A 16,515-nucleotide genomic window follows, 5' to 3' on the forward strand; every position below is an offset into this window, starting at 1 on the left:
CATCACCCATATGGCAGAGCTGGAACTCAAGCAGTACCTGGACTTTTGCAAGTTCAGAGCTGAACCAGCAAACATCCAAAGATGTTGTGTGGTCCAAAAACTGGATTTCTAGTGAGCCCCTTGCCTAGAGTACCCACAGGCAGATACTACCAAAATACACTCGGAGTATATCACCAACCAAAATGAAAGATTAATAAAAAATGAAACATTTCTTTATTCTCTTTGAACAACTTTTGCTGTGAATTAGTAAGCCAGTAGCTTGCTACCTGCATTATCTCTTCCTATAGTTCTTCTCCTTGCAAGCAGTATCATTAAAGGTATTTATCTAGCCTCCAGCCATCCACAAGCTGTTAATGCTTTGCCTTCCATGGCATCAGCTGAAGCACTGCCTAAGCAATATTTACCCTTACTGCACCCAACTATACTACTTGGAGGCAGTGACTATGTAAAAGGCATACTGGGGAGCAAATTCCCGCAAGAGAAAAGAACCTCAAAAGACTCCATTGCATTCTACTCTCAGCACAGAGCACCCTCATGGACCCAACCCATTTCAAATAGGAGTATAGCCATTAAAGCACTCATCATAAACCTGAAACTCCCTACTAGACAAAACAAACAACCCCGCCCAAGGGACAGGAAAAGACACATGGGGCATCAGTATATCATTTAATCTCCCTCCTGGCAATCTCTCCTGTAGAAGGGTGATAATAATCTCTTGTGCCTATGTGTTTTGACACAATCTTTAATCACTATTTTTTCACAGGACCACTGCTTCATTCAACAAACAGCTAATCAATATTTTGCTTTTACCTCATAACTCATTGTGTGGCCCATGCTTTGTTTACTGCCCATTATTCAATTGTGTTATGATGGAAGAATTATTAATTTCCTCCAGGGCTTCTCAATGGTGCTCATCACTTCAACATCTGAGTGCTGCAGAAATGCAAATTAATTTAGCTTCATAAAAATACATGGTGGCAAAGAAAAGGAAGCATTGCTGTCTAAAATAAAGGAAGAAGAGGCAGAGAAAGACTAAGGCAGAAGGTATTCACTAATTTTACATGTCCTATCTGATGCATCAAAGATGTAATTTGAAAGTATTTAACAATATTTCAAACACAGAAGTTGCAGCATCAGTCACAGGTGTGAGTGTTGAGCAAATTGGATTTGAGACTCTAACTATGGTCATTAAAATTAGATAATTAGAAGCTATTAGACTATGGGAGGTTCCACATACAGAGATTGATAAATAAATAAATAAATAGAACACCAAACTGTTTTAAGGGGCTATATTAGCAATAGACAGGAAAAGTCCTGTGCAACAGTGCACAATTCAGTCACATGGCCTTCCTTTACCCTCTTTCATTCATTAACTACTTTTCAGCTCAAGCAATAAATGAGTCAGGAGTCATGCAGGCATCACCTGCCTTTCTTGCACAGCCCTACTGTGTCCCCTGAGCAGGTCCATCCTGCACAACACTTGAGCCAGAAATCCTGCATAAAAACAATATGTGATCACACATGTATCATAAGGGGACTGAATTAAGGTTGCCAAGCAACCACCTCCCCACATTATGCCACAAATCCTTGTCCTTCATCTTTTCAGCAAACAAATGCCAAGCCCTGTCTCACAACTGTACCCTTTCCCTAGTCTGCCTCTGAGACCCTAATTACCCATGGTCCCAAAGGCTTCTTCATTTCAGTTTCTTTGTCCAGCCAGTACCAGCCTTCTCTCATTACTCCAGTTGTTATTTTGCCTTTGTGTTCTTCATAGTTAACATTTAGTCCATCTCATTTCCTATTTCCCCGACCAGCTCTCAATCCCAGGAGATGACAGATGCTGTTAAAAAAATAAAACATCCTCAGTAAGGATAGAAACTTCAGAAATTCTAGCTGTTAAGATTCTAGCATATATATCCAAAAACTGTATAAAGTACTTTTTTTGTTTATAAAACATTAAAATGTCACCAAGATTAAGAAGATTTTTACAGTGAAAAGACAGTGAACTCCTCTACTACCAAAACAATCGCCTGACAGATTTCAGTTATGTATTGCAGAATAGGGCATGCTAGATTGTTTAAAAAAAACAAACAAACAAAAAAACAGAATGAGCAGAACGTTATCATATTGCTTGAAGTTTATACTCAAGAACAGCTAAGATGTCTCAGTTCATTTTTTTTTAAACAAAAAAAATATTCAATGGACATGCAGTGCTGAAAATGTCAAATGAAGATAATGAAGTCCAGCAAAGCTGTGAGCAAAAACAGTTGTTATTGAAATTTCCTGTAAACTTTTTATGGGCTAAGAGCAAGACTATAAATAGAAAAGTTCTCCTACACTTCATTCTCAAAGTTGTTTTCTGCTACTGTTTCTCTCCAAGTGTGGATTTCACCAAAATGTAACTGACATCTTCAGATTCTATTTTATCTATCTTCAACTTATTTCTTGCTTTATTGTCATCTGTTGTCTGTACTGTGATTAATCACTGAGTGAGTAAAAATCAATTTTATTTGCAAAAACAATAGATGATGAGCTGAAATCAGGAGCAGAATAGCAGAATCCTTGTTTGAGAGTCAGCAATAACATAACACTTATTCTCCTAAAATGCACATATCTATAGATATGTCTAACTAGATAGAGAAAAATGGTCTGTAATGTACTTAGAGCATCAAATGGTCTTCTCCAAGGGGTGTGAGACAAAAGGCATGATGAAACAGCTGATAACCATATTTTAGTCACCAAAAAGTAAAATAAATAAATGTGAATTAAAATAAAGTCACGAAAAAGAATATCCCAAGAATACCAAAAATAGCAAAAGAAAGTTAAAATAATTGTGTTATGTGTCACCACAAATAGCAGGGTAGACAGAACAAAGAGAATCAGGCCTTTGCAGCATAATTATTGCCTATTGCTTTTTGTATGTGGCATTTTGCTGTCCAGAAAGACTGCGGTCAAGAAACCAAATGAGAAATGTGACAGCGTGCACCTCCTTTCAAATGAAAGGGCCTTCTTGGAGGACACTTACAAACAAGGGTTTCTAGTCTTGGAATGACTTGTTATTCAGATACGCTCAATATAGTCACTTCTGTTCCAGTAAAATTTCATTGTGAATCACTGAGGTGCCATGAACGGCATTGTCATCCAACCGTCTAATCTAACTCCTTCTGCATCATCTGCTTGTCCAGAGAATTACATTAAACTCCTCCCATTTTAAAAGGAGAAATGGATCTTTACTTTAAAGAGTAAAGAGCCCTGTGATTCCAGGATTGGAAACATACTTAGCATCCTAGATCTAGAGATGAACATAATAGCTCTTAGTAGGATATATTCTGCTTTAATTGGATTTATTTTCTTAAAATAAGCAGAAGAAAATTGTTCTTTATACAGTAAAAAGCCAACCTTTGGAACTGGCTGCCACAGGATATTGTGGAAAATAAAAGGCATATGGGCTCAGGCACACTGCACAAGCACTTAGAAAAAAAAAAAAAAAAGAAAAAGGGTTACTGAATAGGAAGATTGTGTCATGCTCAAGAATCTATTCAGAAAGGTCAATGGTTGAAATGATCCTTGGGGAAGAACTGCACGTGCTTGTCTAACTCTTGGCCTTCCTGTAGCATTCACTTACAATTAGGAAAAATACGGAGAGGCTGGACTACTAGACTGCTCCTAAGTGTGTAGAAAACATAGGAAACCACATTTGTAGAAACCAAATTGCATGCACTTAAAAGCTGGAAGAATAACAGGAGCACTATCATAGAATCATGGAATCATAAAACGGTTTGTGTTGGAAGGCACCTTAAAGACCATTAGATCAGTTAGTTCCAACCCCCCTACACCAGGTTACCCAAAGCCCCATCCAACCTGGTCATGGACACTTCCAGGGACGGAGCATTTGTCTTCAGAAGTGCTCCAGCCCTATGATCATCCTCATGACCCTCCTCTGGACTAACTCTAACAGGTCCATGCCCTTCTTGTGCTGGGGGCCCCAGAGCTGAATGCAGCACTCTAGGTGCAGTCTCAAAAGCGCAAAGCAGAGGGGACAGAATCACCTCCCTCGACCTGCTGGCCATGCTGCTTTTGACATAGCCCAGGATATGTTTGGCTTTTTGGGCTTTAAGCACACATATATCATATAGGTTTGCTCTCTGTTACTCCTCCTACATGTATGTTTATGGCTGCTCTTCCTAAAAAGTTTCAATTTTAGGGTCAGCTCTTCCTTAATAAATAAATAAATAAATAAAAATTAAAAAAAAAATGTAAACAGGAAACTACAGAAGAAAGAATTTAGTGAAGAGAAATGCAGAAGAATGTGGAACTGCAAACATGAAGGCAGGCAAAAGTCTAAGGATTACAGATTTAAAAATAGGATGTCAGAGGGGGGCATCAAGCTGGGCACCTCTAATAGCACTTCTGTGAGCACTCTGAAAATACACAGGTAACTGGGGAGGCTGCCCAGTGGTGGCCTACCTGGAGGTGGGTCAGGATGAGAAGACTGAAATGCCCTCACAGGTATGGGATTTCCCTTCAGGCTATCTCCTTCAGGAGCTTTTGTTGACCAATTTGGCCAAGGCAAGAATGTCATTGACAAGAAGATCCTGTTATCCTGTGAGGACTTAGCAGGGGAGAACATACAATTTAAAGGCCACTGGCATATGAACACTTGGTCTGATCTAACACAATAGCTCCCACATTCTTGTGAACATGGTATCCTCATTCAGAATCACACAGCTGGTTTCTACCTCAACCTCCACCATCTACCCCCACAAGGCCTAGGGTTTTTTATGTATTTGCAGCACAAGACAAAGTCTAGGTGCAACTGAGTCACCCCCATCATGCAGCCTTGTGCAGCTGTAGCTCACATCTCATGGACAAGGGCATCGAGGGAGACCTGATTATGTACAATCCCCATGTTAGCATTAAGCCATTGCTTAGAGATTTCTAGGGAAAAAAAAAATCCACAAATACTGTAATACCATTATTCAGCTTTCCCACTGTGATTCTGAATGCTGCTGAAAGGAACACCATGTGCAGTCGTGCAAGTATAAAAGCCTGCATGATACCAGGCTAACACTAAGGTATTCCAACGCCTGGAATGAGCAGCAGCTGAAATCACTAATGGCAACATTGTTTGCAGCTGGCTTACCAAGCCACTATCAAGCCATAACAAGATGATTTTTAGATGGGCTACACCCAGCAAAAAAAAAGCACAATTTCAGAAGTGGAGAAATGCTAGTTGAAATGTAACAGCATGTTGCCACTCATATGTTGCATAGGAAAATGAAAGGATAAGAACGGCATAATTCAAAAAGAAAATGGTGACCATGGCTCATACATGACACAGTTACATGTAAGTATCAGTGCTTGCTCTTTCTACCAATGGACCCATCAGTACACAGGTGGGTCCATTTTTTATTTTTTTTTAACTGCTTCGAATAATATTTGTAGCATTCTGTAGGAATTTAAAATAAAAAATAAAAAATAAAAAATAAAAAAGCCAAAGTGTTACAAAAATTACAGAATCACAGGTTTGTAGTCTCTATTTTCACATTAAAATATGTAGGGTTTAGTTGCTTACTGAAATACACACTATGCTAATTTATTCTAATCTATACTTAACCTGCTGTGAGGAATAAGTCTGGACAAAAGATTTTTTCACCCATGCTAGAAAAATATTCTGGCAAATGTTCTCACAAGAAAATCTTTATTGTCCCCACGCTCAAGGGCACAGAGGACTGTGTCAAGGTCCTGTTTTATGAGAACAGAATGAAGATAAAATATCAAATAGTCCTCACCAAGGGACCACCATCCGTTTTGTTATGGATATAGGGAGAATCTGGTGGAAAAAACAGCATATGCGTACATAATTAAAAACTATATCATAATATTTATGTGTAGGGGAGTAATTAAGGTTGCACAGGCACCATTCTTTCTGACTTTTGAGAATTACGTTTTACAATCTCGCTAGTGTTTTTCACCATAGGTTTGGGTGAGGTGTGAAAGCTATTGAGATGAAAAGAAGCTAATCATGAGCTAATTACTGATTAATTTACTAAAACTGCATAGACACAAAGAGAACTTGCTTGGGAAGGCCTATAGAAGACTTAGGAGAGACCAAAGCAAAAAAATCAGCTGCTATAAGTAAGGTCCATTACATTTCCTAATGACAAAGGCTAAGTGTAAACAAGCCTCCGCAAAGTCAATAAGAGCTTAATTTCTCAAGTTATTTAAGTAAGATAAACAAGGCTGCACAGCCTCCCAGCCTATGCAGCAGAGAGGCACAAAGCGCAGGCAGACAGCAAGAGATTCATGACCTACTCCCACCTCTGCTGTTTGTAGGTGCCAGTGCAAACAGCATTTTCAATGCCAATGTAGTTCATTTACCTAGCAACAATAGCCTTCAAAGTGCTGCATAAACATTTCTCTTTCCAGCATCGCTTCCCTCTCTCCCTTGTCTCCAAGGGGGTGAAAATTAAGATTCTTTCTAGCAAATGAAGAAAAGAACAAATGAAAAACAAAACAACAACAAAAAAAAAAAAAAAAGGAGAAAAAAAAAAAAGACTATTCAATAATCTGTCCAACACCACAGAAGAAACCCCAGACATATCCTACTGCCATTCAGGAGCAGCTAAGGAGTGCTGGTGCATCCTTACAGCCCATACATCTGCAGACCCAGAGGTAGGGCTGGGCTAAGGGAGCCTTTTAATGTCAAGTGAAAGAAGGCCCAGGCTGTGAAAGAGGACAAGTCTTAGCAATGCTGGGACATGCTGGAGCTTAATTCTGTTCTCCTTTCCAATGAAACACAGCATTAAAAGGTGACATGATGTATGGCACATCTAATATATTGCTCCCATCTACACCACGGCTTTGACACGGCAGTGATTGCCCGGCGATTTCTTGCACCACTTTCCGAGGGGAAGCGGCGAGCTGGTGGCAGGGGGGTGGTTGGACCGGATAATCTCGGAGGTCTTTTCCAACCTTTATGATTCTGTGATTGCCCCCCTCCCGGCCTCACAACCCAGGCGGGGGGCTCGGGGCGGGCTGCTGCCATGCGGCGGGGCCGGGAGCCCTCCCGCTGCGCCTGCCGCGCCCCGCAGCTGCTTTCCCTGGAAAAAAAAAAAAAAAAAAAAAAAAAAAAAAAGAACGAAACGGGGAAGGCAGATGCCAGGGCGGCTTCGCTGCCTGCTGGGCGTGCCGGGTGCGGCGGCGGGGGATGGGGAGCCGAGCCGAGCCGCGTTATGGCAGCACCGCCCCGCTGCATCCCCATCCCCATCCTCATATCCTCATCCCCCCGCACCCCTCCCCGGGCCGAGCCGAGCCGTGCCCGAGCCCCGGTGCCGGGAAGGCGCTGGGGAGAGGCTGCGGGAGCCGGGCGGGGCCGGCAGGGCGCCCCCACCCCCGCCCCGCCATGCGGCTGCCGCGCTGCGCTGGCGCAGGGCCGGCGGGGGGAGGAGATGGGGGAGGAAAGGGGGGGAAGGCGCTGCCCTGCTGGGCTGCACCCCTGCCTGCCTCCGCCCGGCTGCCACATCCCTGCAAATCCCTGCCCCATCACTGCCCCAGCCCTGCTCCATCCCTGTCTGCCCCAGCCCTGTCTACCACTTCTCCAGCCCTATCCAGCCCTGCTCCATCCTTCTTCCCTGATCCAGCCCTGCCCCAGCCCTACTCCATCCCTGCCCACCCCTTCTCCATCCATCCCTGCTCATCCCTGCTCACGTTTGCTCCATCCACCCCTGCTCCATCCCTCTTTGCCCCATTCCTGCCCCACCCTGGTCTCTCCATGCCCCATCCCTGCCCCATCCTTGTCCCCTCCATGCCCCCTCTGTGCCCCTCCCTGCCCCCCTCCCTTTTTTCCACCCTCCCTGCGCTCCTCCCCCCCCAGCCCGCCCCCTCCCCTCCTTTTCCTCCCCTCTCCTCCTTCAGCACCGTGGGCAGCTCCCGGCCGCGCCTGCCCTGGCCGCTCACAGCCCGCAGCCTCTCGAGCCGCGGGCGGGGGGCTCTGGGGACCCCCGCAGCCCCTCGAGGCGTCTCCCTCCCGGCAGCCGGCCTCTGCCCCCCCCCCCCGGGATAAGCCCCCCTCGCTGCAGGCAGCCCCGCGCAGCCACATCTCCGCCCTGCCGCGCACCCTCCCCTCTCCCGCAGCCTCCCCTCCGAAAGGTTGTCTCGCCCCAAAAGAGACAAGCAGTCCCCAAAAGACAGCTGTCCGCGGGGGCAGGGTGTCCCCAGGAAGGCAAATCACCCCCCCCCCAGGGTTGCCTCCCTCCCGGTACGGACCAACGAGCCAAAGCTGCCCCAACGGGGAGCCGTGGCAGCACCTCCTGCGCTGCGCCCCACGCGCGGTGAATCACGGCAGCGCTCTGGGCACAGAGTGGGGCTGCTTCCTTCCCCCAGCCCGCTTCCAGACCGTGCCGCTCTCACTTAGAGGAAAAATCTAGTTCCTGCAATTCAGAAACGATCGATAGTGACTCAAAAGAGAAAGCTGACCTCAGGCTCCGGGCCCTGCTTTACGCAAAGATGCTCTTACTGACCCTGGAGGCAGCTCGAAAAGAATAAACCTGCGTTACCTGTCCTGGGGAAGCGCACGCAGAGGAAGAGCATTGCAGCTCGTGATGGCACAGTGCATGGGCTGAGCAGCTGCAGATGGCACTGCTGGAGGAAGGAGAACGGTGCCAGTGCCCTGCCTGCTCCGGCAGGACACAGCTCCTCCCTGAGACCTCTGCTCGCTCACCACCTTTCTCACTCACCCCACAAAACAACCCCACAGGTAGCATCCTCCAAACTCCGAGCTGAAAATTCACCCGATGGCTGCCTCTCTGCCAGCAGCCTGGGAGTCTGTTATCACTGCATGCCTTTGACAGTAAGGCTGGTTTCCCCCTGGGAGAGGCGAATGAGCTCCAGTTGGGCAGAGCAGGACGAGATGGCCTTGCAAGCGTGGTGCATCGTCCTTGGACTCCTCCAGGCCAGCAACTGCTTCCAGCCCATGAGGTGTGCAGGCACATCCCTGCACTACCATGTTTCTAGCAAGCATTTCAGATCACCACCCACATGTGTTAGCCATAAGTCACGTCACTGGCTTTCCTCTTGCCAGGGACAGAGAATCCTTAAAATGAATAAAAAGGAATCCTTAAAATGAGTCCATCCCCTTTTGTGTAATAGTCTTATTAGGTGCCATTCTGCACTCTTCATCAAGTAAATCAGGCTCACAGCTTCCCAGTGTTCATCAAGGAAGTGGTTACTGGCACTTCTTTTCACATTTATCCTGCTTTGGGCTTCCCAGAGCCCTTCATGGGTGTGAGCAGGTCCAGCTGTCATTCCCCAGGTTTTGGCATGATGTGAGTTGTCCAGGGTTAGGTTTGGGCACTCTAAAATAAATATGTGTCATAAAACAATTGTATATGGTATCTGCATGCAATTGTAGGAATGAGAGGCAGAGGAAAAAGTAATTAAGCAGCTGTTTTATGGATATGGTTTATTTAAATGGTTTATTGAAACCCTTTCTATTGGTGATTTTTTTTTTTTTTTTTTTTTTTTGGTCAGACCTTTGGAATAAAATGTGTTAAAATGAATTTCTGCATGTTTCACAGGTAGCAACAGCAGCGCCTTCAACACCAATAGGCTTTTTTCATGTAAGACATAAAACATTTGACATGGAATGTACTATTAAAGCCAGACCGAGGGGGGAGAGGCATTCAAGGACTGATTTCCATTTCAAACTGCATTCTGGCACTTTGTACTCCAGCACCATTGGTGGATCAATATTTAATGCCCGGAGATTCTGGCTCTGCAGGAGTCATGTCAGGGGACCTCTAGAGCCAATCTGCTTGGGTAGAGGAGTGATAATTATTCATGGGCTCCTGCCTCTTGCTCCTTCTCTTGCACAGCCCCACTCTGCTGACTCAGTGCCTTATTCAGTCTTCTCTCCCTCTCTCCACTGCTGTAGCTGGACCCCTTTGCCTTCACCACCTCTGAGAGCCTGCACATCCCACCATGGCTAAAACAGCAATGGGTAAGAAACCGCATCTCTTTTCCTTCAGCCAGTACAACTCCTGGGAGCACTGCCTGCACCGGCAGCTCTTCTCAGTGGCCCTAAAGTTTAGAAAAATCAAGACGACGCTAAACATATTTTATTTCTTTGATGGAGAAAAAAAAAAAAAAAAAAGAAAAAAAAATAGGGGGGAGAGGGGAGGGGACCCCGGGTCTCTTTTAGCATCCTGAGATCGGATGAAGGATTTACTGATGGGCGAGGTCGGCAGCCTCATTTCCGAAAATGACAATTTTCATTTCGCTTTTCTTATTTTAAACATTAGTCTATCTCACGGCACCAAAGATACAGAGGCAGATATATTTATTAAAAAAAAAAAATAGAAAAAAAAAAAAAAAAAGAAAAACGAGCCGGAAAGTTATCCCCGCCGTAAATACGCCTCCCACCGCCCCGCAGCCCCCAGCCGCGGGAGGCAGCGCTTCCCCTTTTTTCGTTCCCAAAAGAGCCTCGGACGGAGGTGGGGGGGGGTAATTTGGGGAAGGGGGGTCCCAGGGGAGAGGCACCCCGAGGGGGAACGGACTTGGGGGGGCTGCGGGCGGGGGGCTGCGGCGGGCACCTGCTGCGGAGCGCACTGCGGGCCGGCCGCGCCCAGCCCGGCGCCGGGGGCTGCGGGGGGGCGAGGAGGAGATGGAGCCGCCGCCCGCCCGCACCTGCAGTCTGCCGGGGGGGGGGAGATGAAGGGGGGGAAGATGGAGGGGAAAAAATGGGGTGGGGGGAGGGAAGTAGGTCACTGCATCGTCGCTAGCTGGTGTTTTCTAGCGGCTCCCACTCTGCTTTGGCTCTCTCTCCCTGGGGGCAGCTTGCAGGGCTGGGGCGATGTCGCGTGTTAGAGCTGGCAGCCCCCCCGCCCTGCTCGGTGCCCCCCCACGAGCCGCGCCCTGCCGCCGCACCGCACCCCGCACCCCGCATCCCGCATCCCGGGAGCGGCCCCGGCCCCAGGGGGGGCTCCAGCCCCCAGCCCCGCTGTGGCCGCCGGGCGTTGGTCCTGGTGGGGTGGGGGGGGGGGGTGAAGGGGGAAAACGGGGGGGGCCCGGCGCCAGCCCGGCTGCTGCTGCTGCCCCTTTGTTTGCGGGAGGCTGCTGAGATGGGTGGAGGAGCAGAAAATCGCAGGGGAGGGCGTGGGAGAGGGAGACGCAGAACAACCGTGGGGTCAAAAGCATCCAAATCCTGCTACTTCATGCTTTTTTCCTTTTCTTTCTTTCTTTCTTTCTCTTTTATTATTTTTCCTTTCTTTTTATTTTTTCTTTTCTTCTTTTTTTTCTTTTTTCCTTTTTTTTTTTTTTTGAGGGGGTGGGGTGGGGTGGGTGGGTGTGGAATGAGGCAAACCCTCCGCTTGTCGCATTCAAATACAAGTTTCCACAATCATTCACCATGAAAGCCGTGCGCACACAAATCACACAAAATAATGATGGGGTGCCCCACCGCAATTATGCTCCTTTCCTAAGAAACGACTCCCATTCCGTGCAGATGCTGCTACCACTCTTAACCGTGTTGCACGAAGTTGCTCCGAATCCTCCTGGCGCTGGCTCTAAGTGATGCATTGCACATTTATTTATCTGAATGCTGATCTTCCGCTCCCGAGGAATAATCGGTGGGGATTGAAAGCCTTTTACCCTGGCTGTGGCACCCTTGGGAAGGAGGCATGAGACAGCTGGATATGCAAATAGAGGAGAGGAGACAGGGCTGTGGGAGTCTGGCCAGCCCTGCAGTGCCGAGCACGCCGTCCCCTCCCCACTGCAGCAATCTGGTAATCGGTATTGATAATTTGTAGTCAGCTGGAGACTTATCGCTGCAGAAGGCCCTGCAAGGAATCCTGTCAGTGGGAAGGAAAGGGCTCTTCAGCCTTTGATTAATGAGCTCGCAGCACACAAATATAAAGGTTTCTGCAGCAAGAGACATGGCGGAAATCATTAGATTTGCCCAGAGACTGGTTGGCTGTATGGCTCCCGTTTGCCTATTAATACCTGGTTAACCAGCTGCTTAGAAAAGCAGTAAGAAGCAATATAACCACCTAGCTCAGGTTTCTGAAAATGCTAATTGCAACAGAGTTCAATTAAAAAGGAAAGAAACATCATTAAAAGCATCTTTGCTTTTTAAACTCCTGAAGGTATTGGCAAAGAGGAGCATTTTCTTTAACTTTATTCCTCCTTTCTGTATTCATTTTAGAGAGATTTGGGATCTAGGCAGCATATTAGAATAAGTCATTTCATCTCTATTTTGAGAATTTCTTCAGCAGAACAATTTTTATTGTCATGTAGAAGAATAGACTTGTTCTCAGTCATACACATTTCCAGCTACTGCTAAATAAGCTACATTTGCTTGGTACCTAAGCTTTACCCAATAGACCACTGAGAGAACTACACAGTGCCTGATTTTTTTTTATTTTTTTTTTCCTTTTGAGCACTGTAGTTTGCAAAGTGGCAATAAAGGCTAGGTCCTGCTGCCATCAGAGCCAACAGAACATTTCTAATCGGCTTAAGCTGGCCCACCATTACGTTTCTGGCCCCTCTCCAGCAAGACACTTAAGCAGGTGTCTGAGTTTGAACATGTGAACAGTCCCACCGGCTTTGGGCAGAAGTCTTCGCCTAACTCAGTTTAGGCAGATGCTAAATACCTTGATAAATCTGCTTTTAATCTTCTTCCATAGAAAGCAAAAAAAAAGAAAAAAAATCTTTTTTTAAGGCTCTATTAAATAAAACCTTTTAAAGGAAAACTCCATTGATTTACATGGCAATTTCAACAGCTACAAGAACTTTCTTGTAAAGTCTGACTGCTTGTAAAGTTTTTCTGTTTAGTTTGCTTAATATATGAATGATGCATACCATGCACATATATGTCTTACTTTAAAATTTCATACAACATGACTGCAAAAAATCTGGAGATTTTTAAATTGTGCTCACCCCTAGACACCTTCTTCCAAGTAAAATCTGGGTTATATGGATGGATTTATCAGCTAAATCAGCTGATTTAATCTGATTTAATCGGTTAAATCAGCTGGTTTTTTATTTGTTTTGTTTTTGGGTGGGGTCACTACAGACAAGGTAGACCATGTATGTGGTTGAATAAACTCTCTTAGGGTAAGTATGTGAAAGTGTGAGGGTGAAGCAGTCAGTTGTGCCAGTGGAACTAAAAAAGGTGTCTGAAAATTCGAGTATTTTCTGATAGTGTTTAGTTTAGGGACTATTTGTTCTGAAAACACGTTCAGACAATTACCATAAAAAAAAAAGTCTCAGTCCTGATTATAGTCCTTGTTTATTTTATAGCAATTCATCTAACAGAAATATATAGGATTCATGTGAATAATGTGTTAAAGAAGTGTTTTAATTAGGACCTTGAGATTAGGATAATAAGGGAATTTAGGCAGCCCTACCTTGCCCCTCAGTGGGACTGATCAAACCATTGTAAAAGTGCTTCAGAGTATTGTTCTGTTTTATCCTCTGCATTTCAGTTACATGCTCAGATCTAGATACTTAGCTTGATGGATGTAATGCCACTGCTCTTTGTCTATTAATGGACTGCTACATTATTGTTTTATCTGGTATGTAAACATACATGTGAAGTCATAAACATGTGCATGATTGTTGATTTTAACTGGTTCAATTATTTCAATAACTAGCTTTTTTTACTGCACAGCGCTAAGCATTTTGCCCTGATTTGCCACTACACTTAAACAACTGCTTTGTCTTTAACAATTTCACATTAGTAGTCATCTGGACATCAATGGCAGAGACAAGCTTCAAGTTAAACAACATATGGCTAAATGCCAGGCTGCATTCAGACTCAACATCTTTCTATACAACTCCTTTCTATACTGTATGGGTTTTAAGTGAAGGTTTTAACCTATTTTTTTCCCCTTTTATATAGAAAGGAACACAAATCATCAATGAATTATTATTAATTGTCAGAAAAATGCATATTTGAATAGAACAACAGGAGATTAAGATGAGAATGAATGTAGGCAAGATTCAGAAAAGAGAGTTTGCTGTCTCATAATGTTGGCAGAAATGTGTTTTGACTGAGACATGGTTATTGCAAATTTTGTCAGGGTCTAGAAGAAGAAACATTTCAATTAGTCTATTGATCATTCTTTTGATAGGTTTGATCACTATGTTAATGCAAATTTACTAGTGAGTACAAGTCACTAGAGAACTCAAGGTTAACATTTACTTACATTTTTTCCCTGTTTTTAAGAAGTAGATTACTCTTCCTGCTACTGAAAATTCAGGCAGTAATAATTTTGAAAACAGTCCATATGGTTAAGAATTTATATTGCCTGATAGCAGTTCTTTACTTACCCTGTGAAATGCAGAGGCAGGAGAGCAGAGCGTCATCTATTCCATCATCTTATGGAAGGCATCCCACAACATGCTGAGGAAATAAAAATAAAATTCAGCAGCTTGAATACTCCCAAAATGTTCTCTCACCTCTACTTCCATCACCTCTTGTCCAAATATAAGCTCTATCTAGTCTAAAGGTTTCCTTATTTAATAATGTATTCTTATAATTCATTCACATTGATTTTGTCAGATTTTCCCTTAATTAATTAAGCCTGGAATCTTTTTTCACTTCTTTGGTATTTGGAACTATAATAACACGTTTCTCTAGATCACATTTCGCACACATTTTTTTACCATAATTATGCATGTAATATAACAGCATGGTTACATTTTTCCCAGGTGACATTTATATTCATTTCTTTAGAAAAGAATTTTCCATTTTCAAATTAATACCATTAATTAAAAGACTGATTATAGCAGAGGGATTGGATGATCATATTCAGCAATACATTTAGGTTGCATTTTAGCCTTCAAAGACTGTGCAAAAATGAACTAATTAGTTTTCCTAAAAGCCTCCTGTGGGAAGTAGGCAATATCACATAGTCTGAAGCACAGAAATCAGAGGGTTCCCAGGACAGGCAGGTCTGGGCAGTACTTCACCCATGTGGCATTTTCTTGTAGGTCTAATTGAACTACCTTATTAGTTCATAGCCAAAAGCAACAAGAGATATTTAGCACTCCTGAGAAATAAATCTAGCCCTAGGTGTCTTAAACTGGGCATCCTAAAATGGTACCACTCCAAAAAAAACGATGTAGATGGAAAATTAACTCACTGAAAGATTTGTCAAATACTATACAGCACTTCAGTTACCACTTGACCTCAGGGGACTGAGGGTGGCAACTAGTCACCAACTGTTCTGCTAGTAGGCAACATCTCAGCTGGAATTGAAGTCCAACAAGTCTTTTCTTTGAACACGCTCCCCTCAGGCTTTATCTGTATTAAGTACATTTGTCTTTCAACTTAGATTATCAGGACTCATTGTTTTTTTCATCCTGACACTCTCAGTAGCACATTGCTTCGAGGAGGAGCAAATAGGTCATCATGAACCAGTAGTGATCACTCACCACCACAGTAACTACCTTCAAAAATCCAGTGTGAATTGTCCATACCTTTATAAGCAAAAGTTACCGTTGTCATCAGTGCACTTGCAGAGAACATGTCTTCTTCAGCAATACTATAAAATGGATGGTAGATGCATCAAATTCACGTCTTGCTGCCATGGGGTAATGGAGTTCAGCCACTGGCTTCAGCACAGTCAGGGCTGGTCCTGAGCCAGGGGGGATGCAGAAATCTGGTAGATGATTTGGAGGAATGTCTACTATTCATGACTTTTCCTAGGGTGCACATAATCCTCACGTGATGAACTCTGTGGATACTGTGGAGAGCAAATTCCAATGTGATGCTAGAATTGGGTCAGTCTGTCTGTGAGCAGCAACCAGCAGTTCTACCTTGGAGGCACTTCTTGATTCTGAAAGGTGCTGGGCATCCATGTCTATGGTGAAGGCAGTGTCTGTTACTCTAGTGGCTCAGCACTTTTCAAAAACTGGAAGAAAATATTTTGGAGATCCCAGCATGCACAGACCTGCATCCTCAACCAATTTATAAAAAAAAAAAAAAAAAAAATGCCTAATGCAGAAGTACTGGCCCCTAGGGAACAAAATATTCAAGAGATCACGTGTCTGAGCAATATCCAACATACAAAGCTTCTCTCTAATTATTTCATTTTCTTCCACTTACTATGTTTTTCCTGTCTGATAATACATAATTTAACAAAAGAAATGAATTTAAGATCTTTCAGCAGGATGTACAGTTAAATTGATGCACAGCATCTACATGAAACATTAGGCATTGCTACATACATTTAGAAACATTATTTTCTGTATGTTTGTAAGTTTGTCTAATCCAAACTGTTCATTAAAAATTATAATTTGTACACTCATTCAAATACACAAAATCCATCATTGCTGTAACAGTTATTATGTGGAGACATTTTGATCCTTCACACATTACATTCTGAATTGCAAACCAGGATAGTTTTTTGTTTTGTTTTTTTTTTCATTCCCATTACTGACTATGAATGTTTTTTAGTTTAGGCAAGTGACTGCGGACATTTATTAAACCTCTAGGGCACCTGCAGTGGG

The 16,515-nt window shown here is 44.0% G+C and overlaps 1 protein-coding gene and 1 long non-coding RNA gene across 2 annotated transcripts in view; one reads left to right on the forward strand and one right to left on the reverse strand.

Moving 5' to 3' along the window:
• Window positions 1-726: 726 nt before the first annotated feature.
• On the reverse strand, window positions 727-5,069 carry LOC137851224 (uncharacterized). Its single transcript, XR_011093084.1, has 3 exons — window positions 4,974-5,069; window positions 4,468-4,612; window positions 727-1,840 (listed from the first exon to the last, which is right to left on the reverse strand). It is a non-coding gene; the product is annotated as an uncharacterized lncRNA (long non-coding RNA).
• Window positions 5,070-9,780: 4,711 nt separating this feature from the next.
• Window positions 9,781-16,515, forward strand: part of STMN2 (stathmin 2) — a 38,344-nt gene continuing 31,609 nt past the window's right edge. Inside the window, exon 1 of the mRNA XM_068672152.1 lies at window positions 9,781-10,000. Coding sequence (XP_068528253.1) covers window positions 9,982-10,000 — 19 coding nt within the window. The 5' untranslated portion in view covers window positions 9,781-9,981. The remainder of the gene's footprint in view (window positions 10,001-16,515) is intronic.

The sequence above is a fragment of the Anas acuta genome, chromosome 2 (genome assembly GCF_963932015.1).
Source record: "Anas acuta chromosome 2, bAnaAcu1.1, whole genome shotgun sequence".
NCBI lineage: Eukaryota > Metazoa > Chordata > Aves > Anseriformes > Anatidae > Anas > Anas acuta.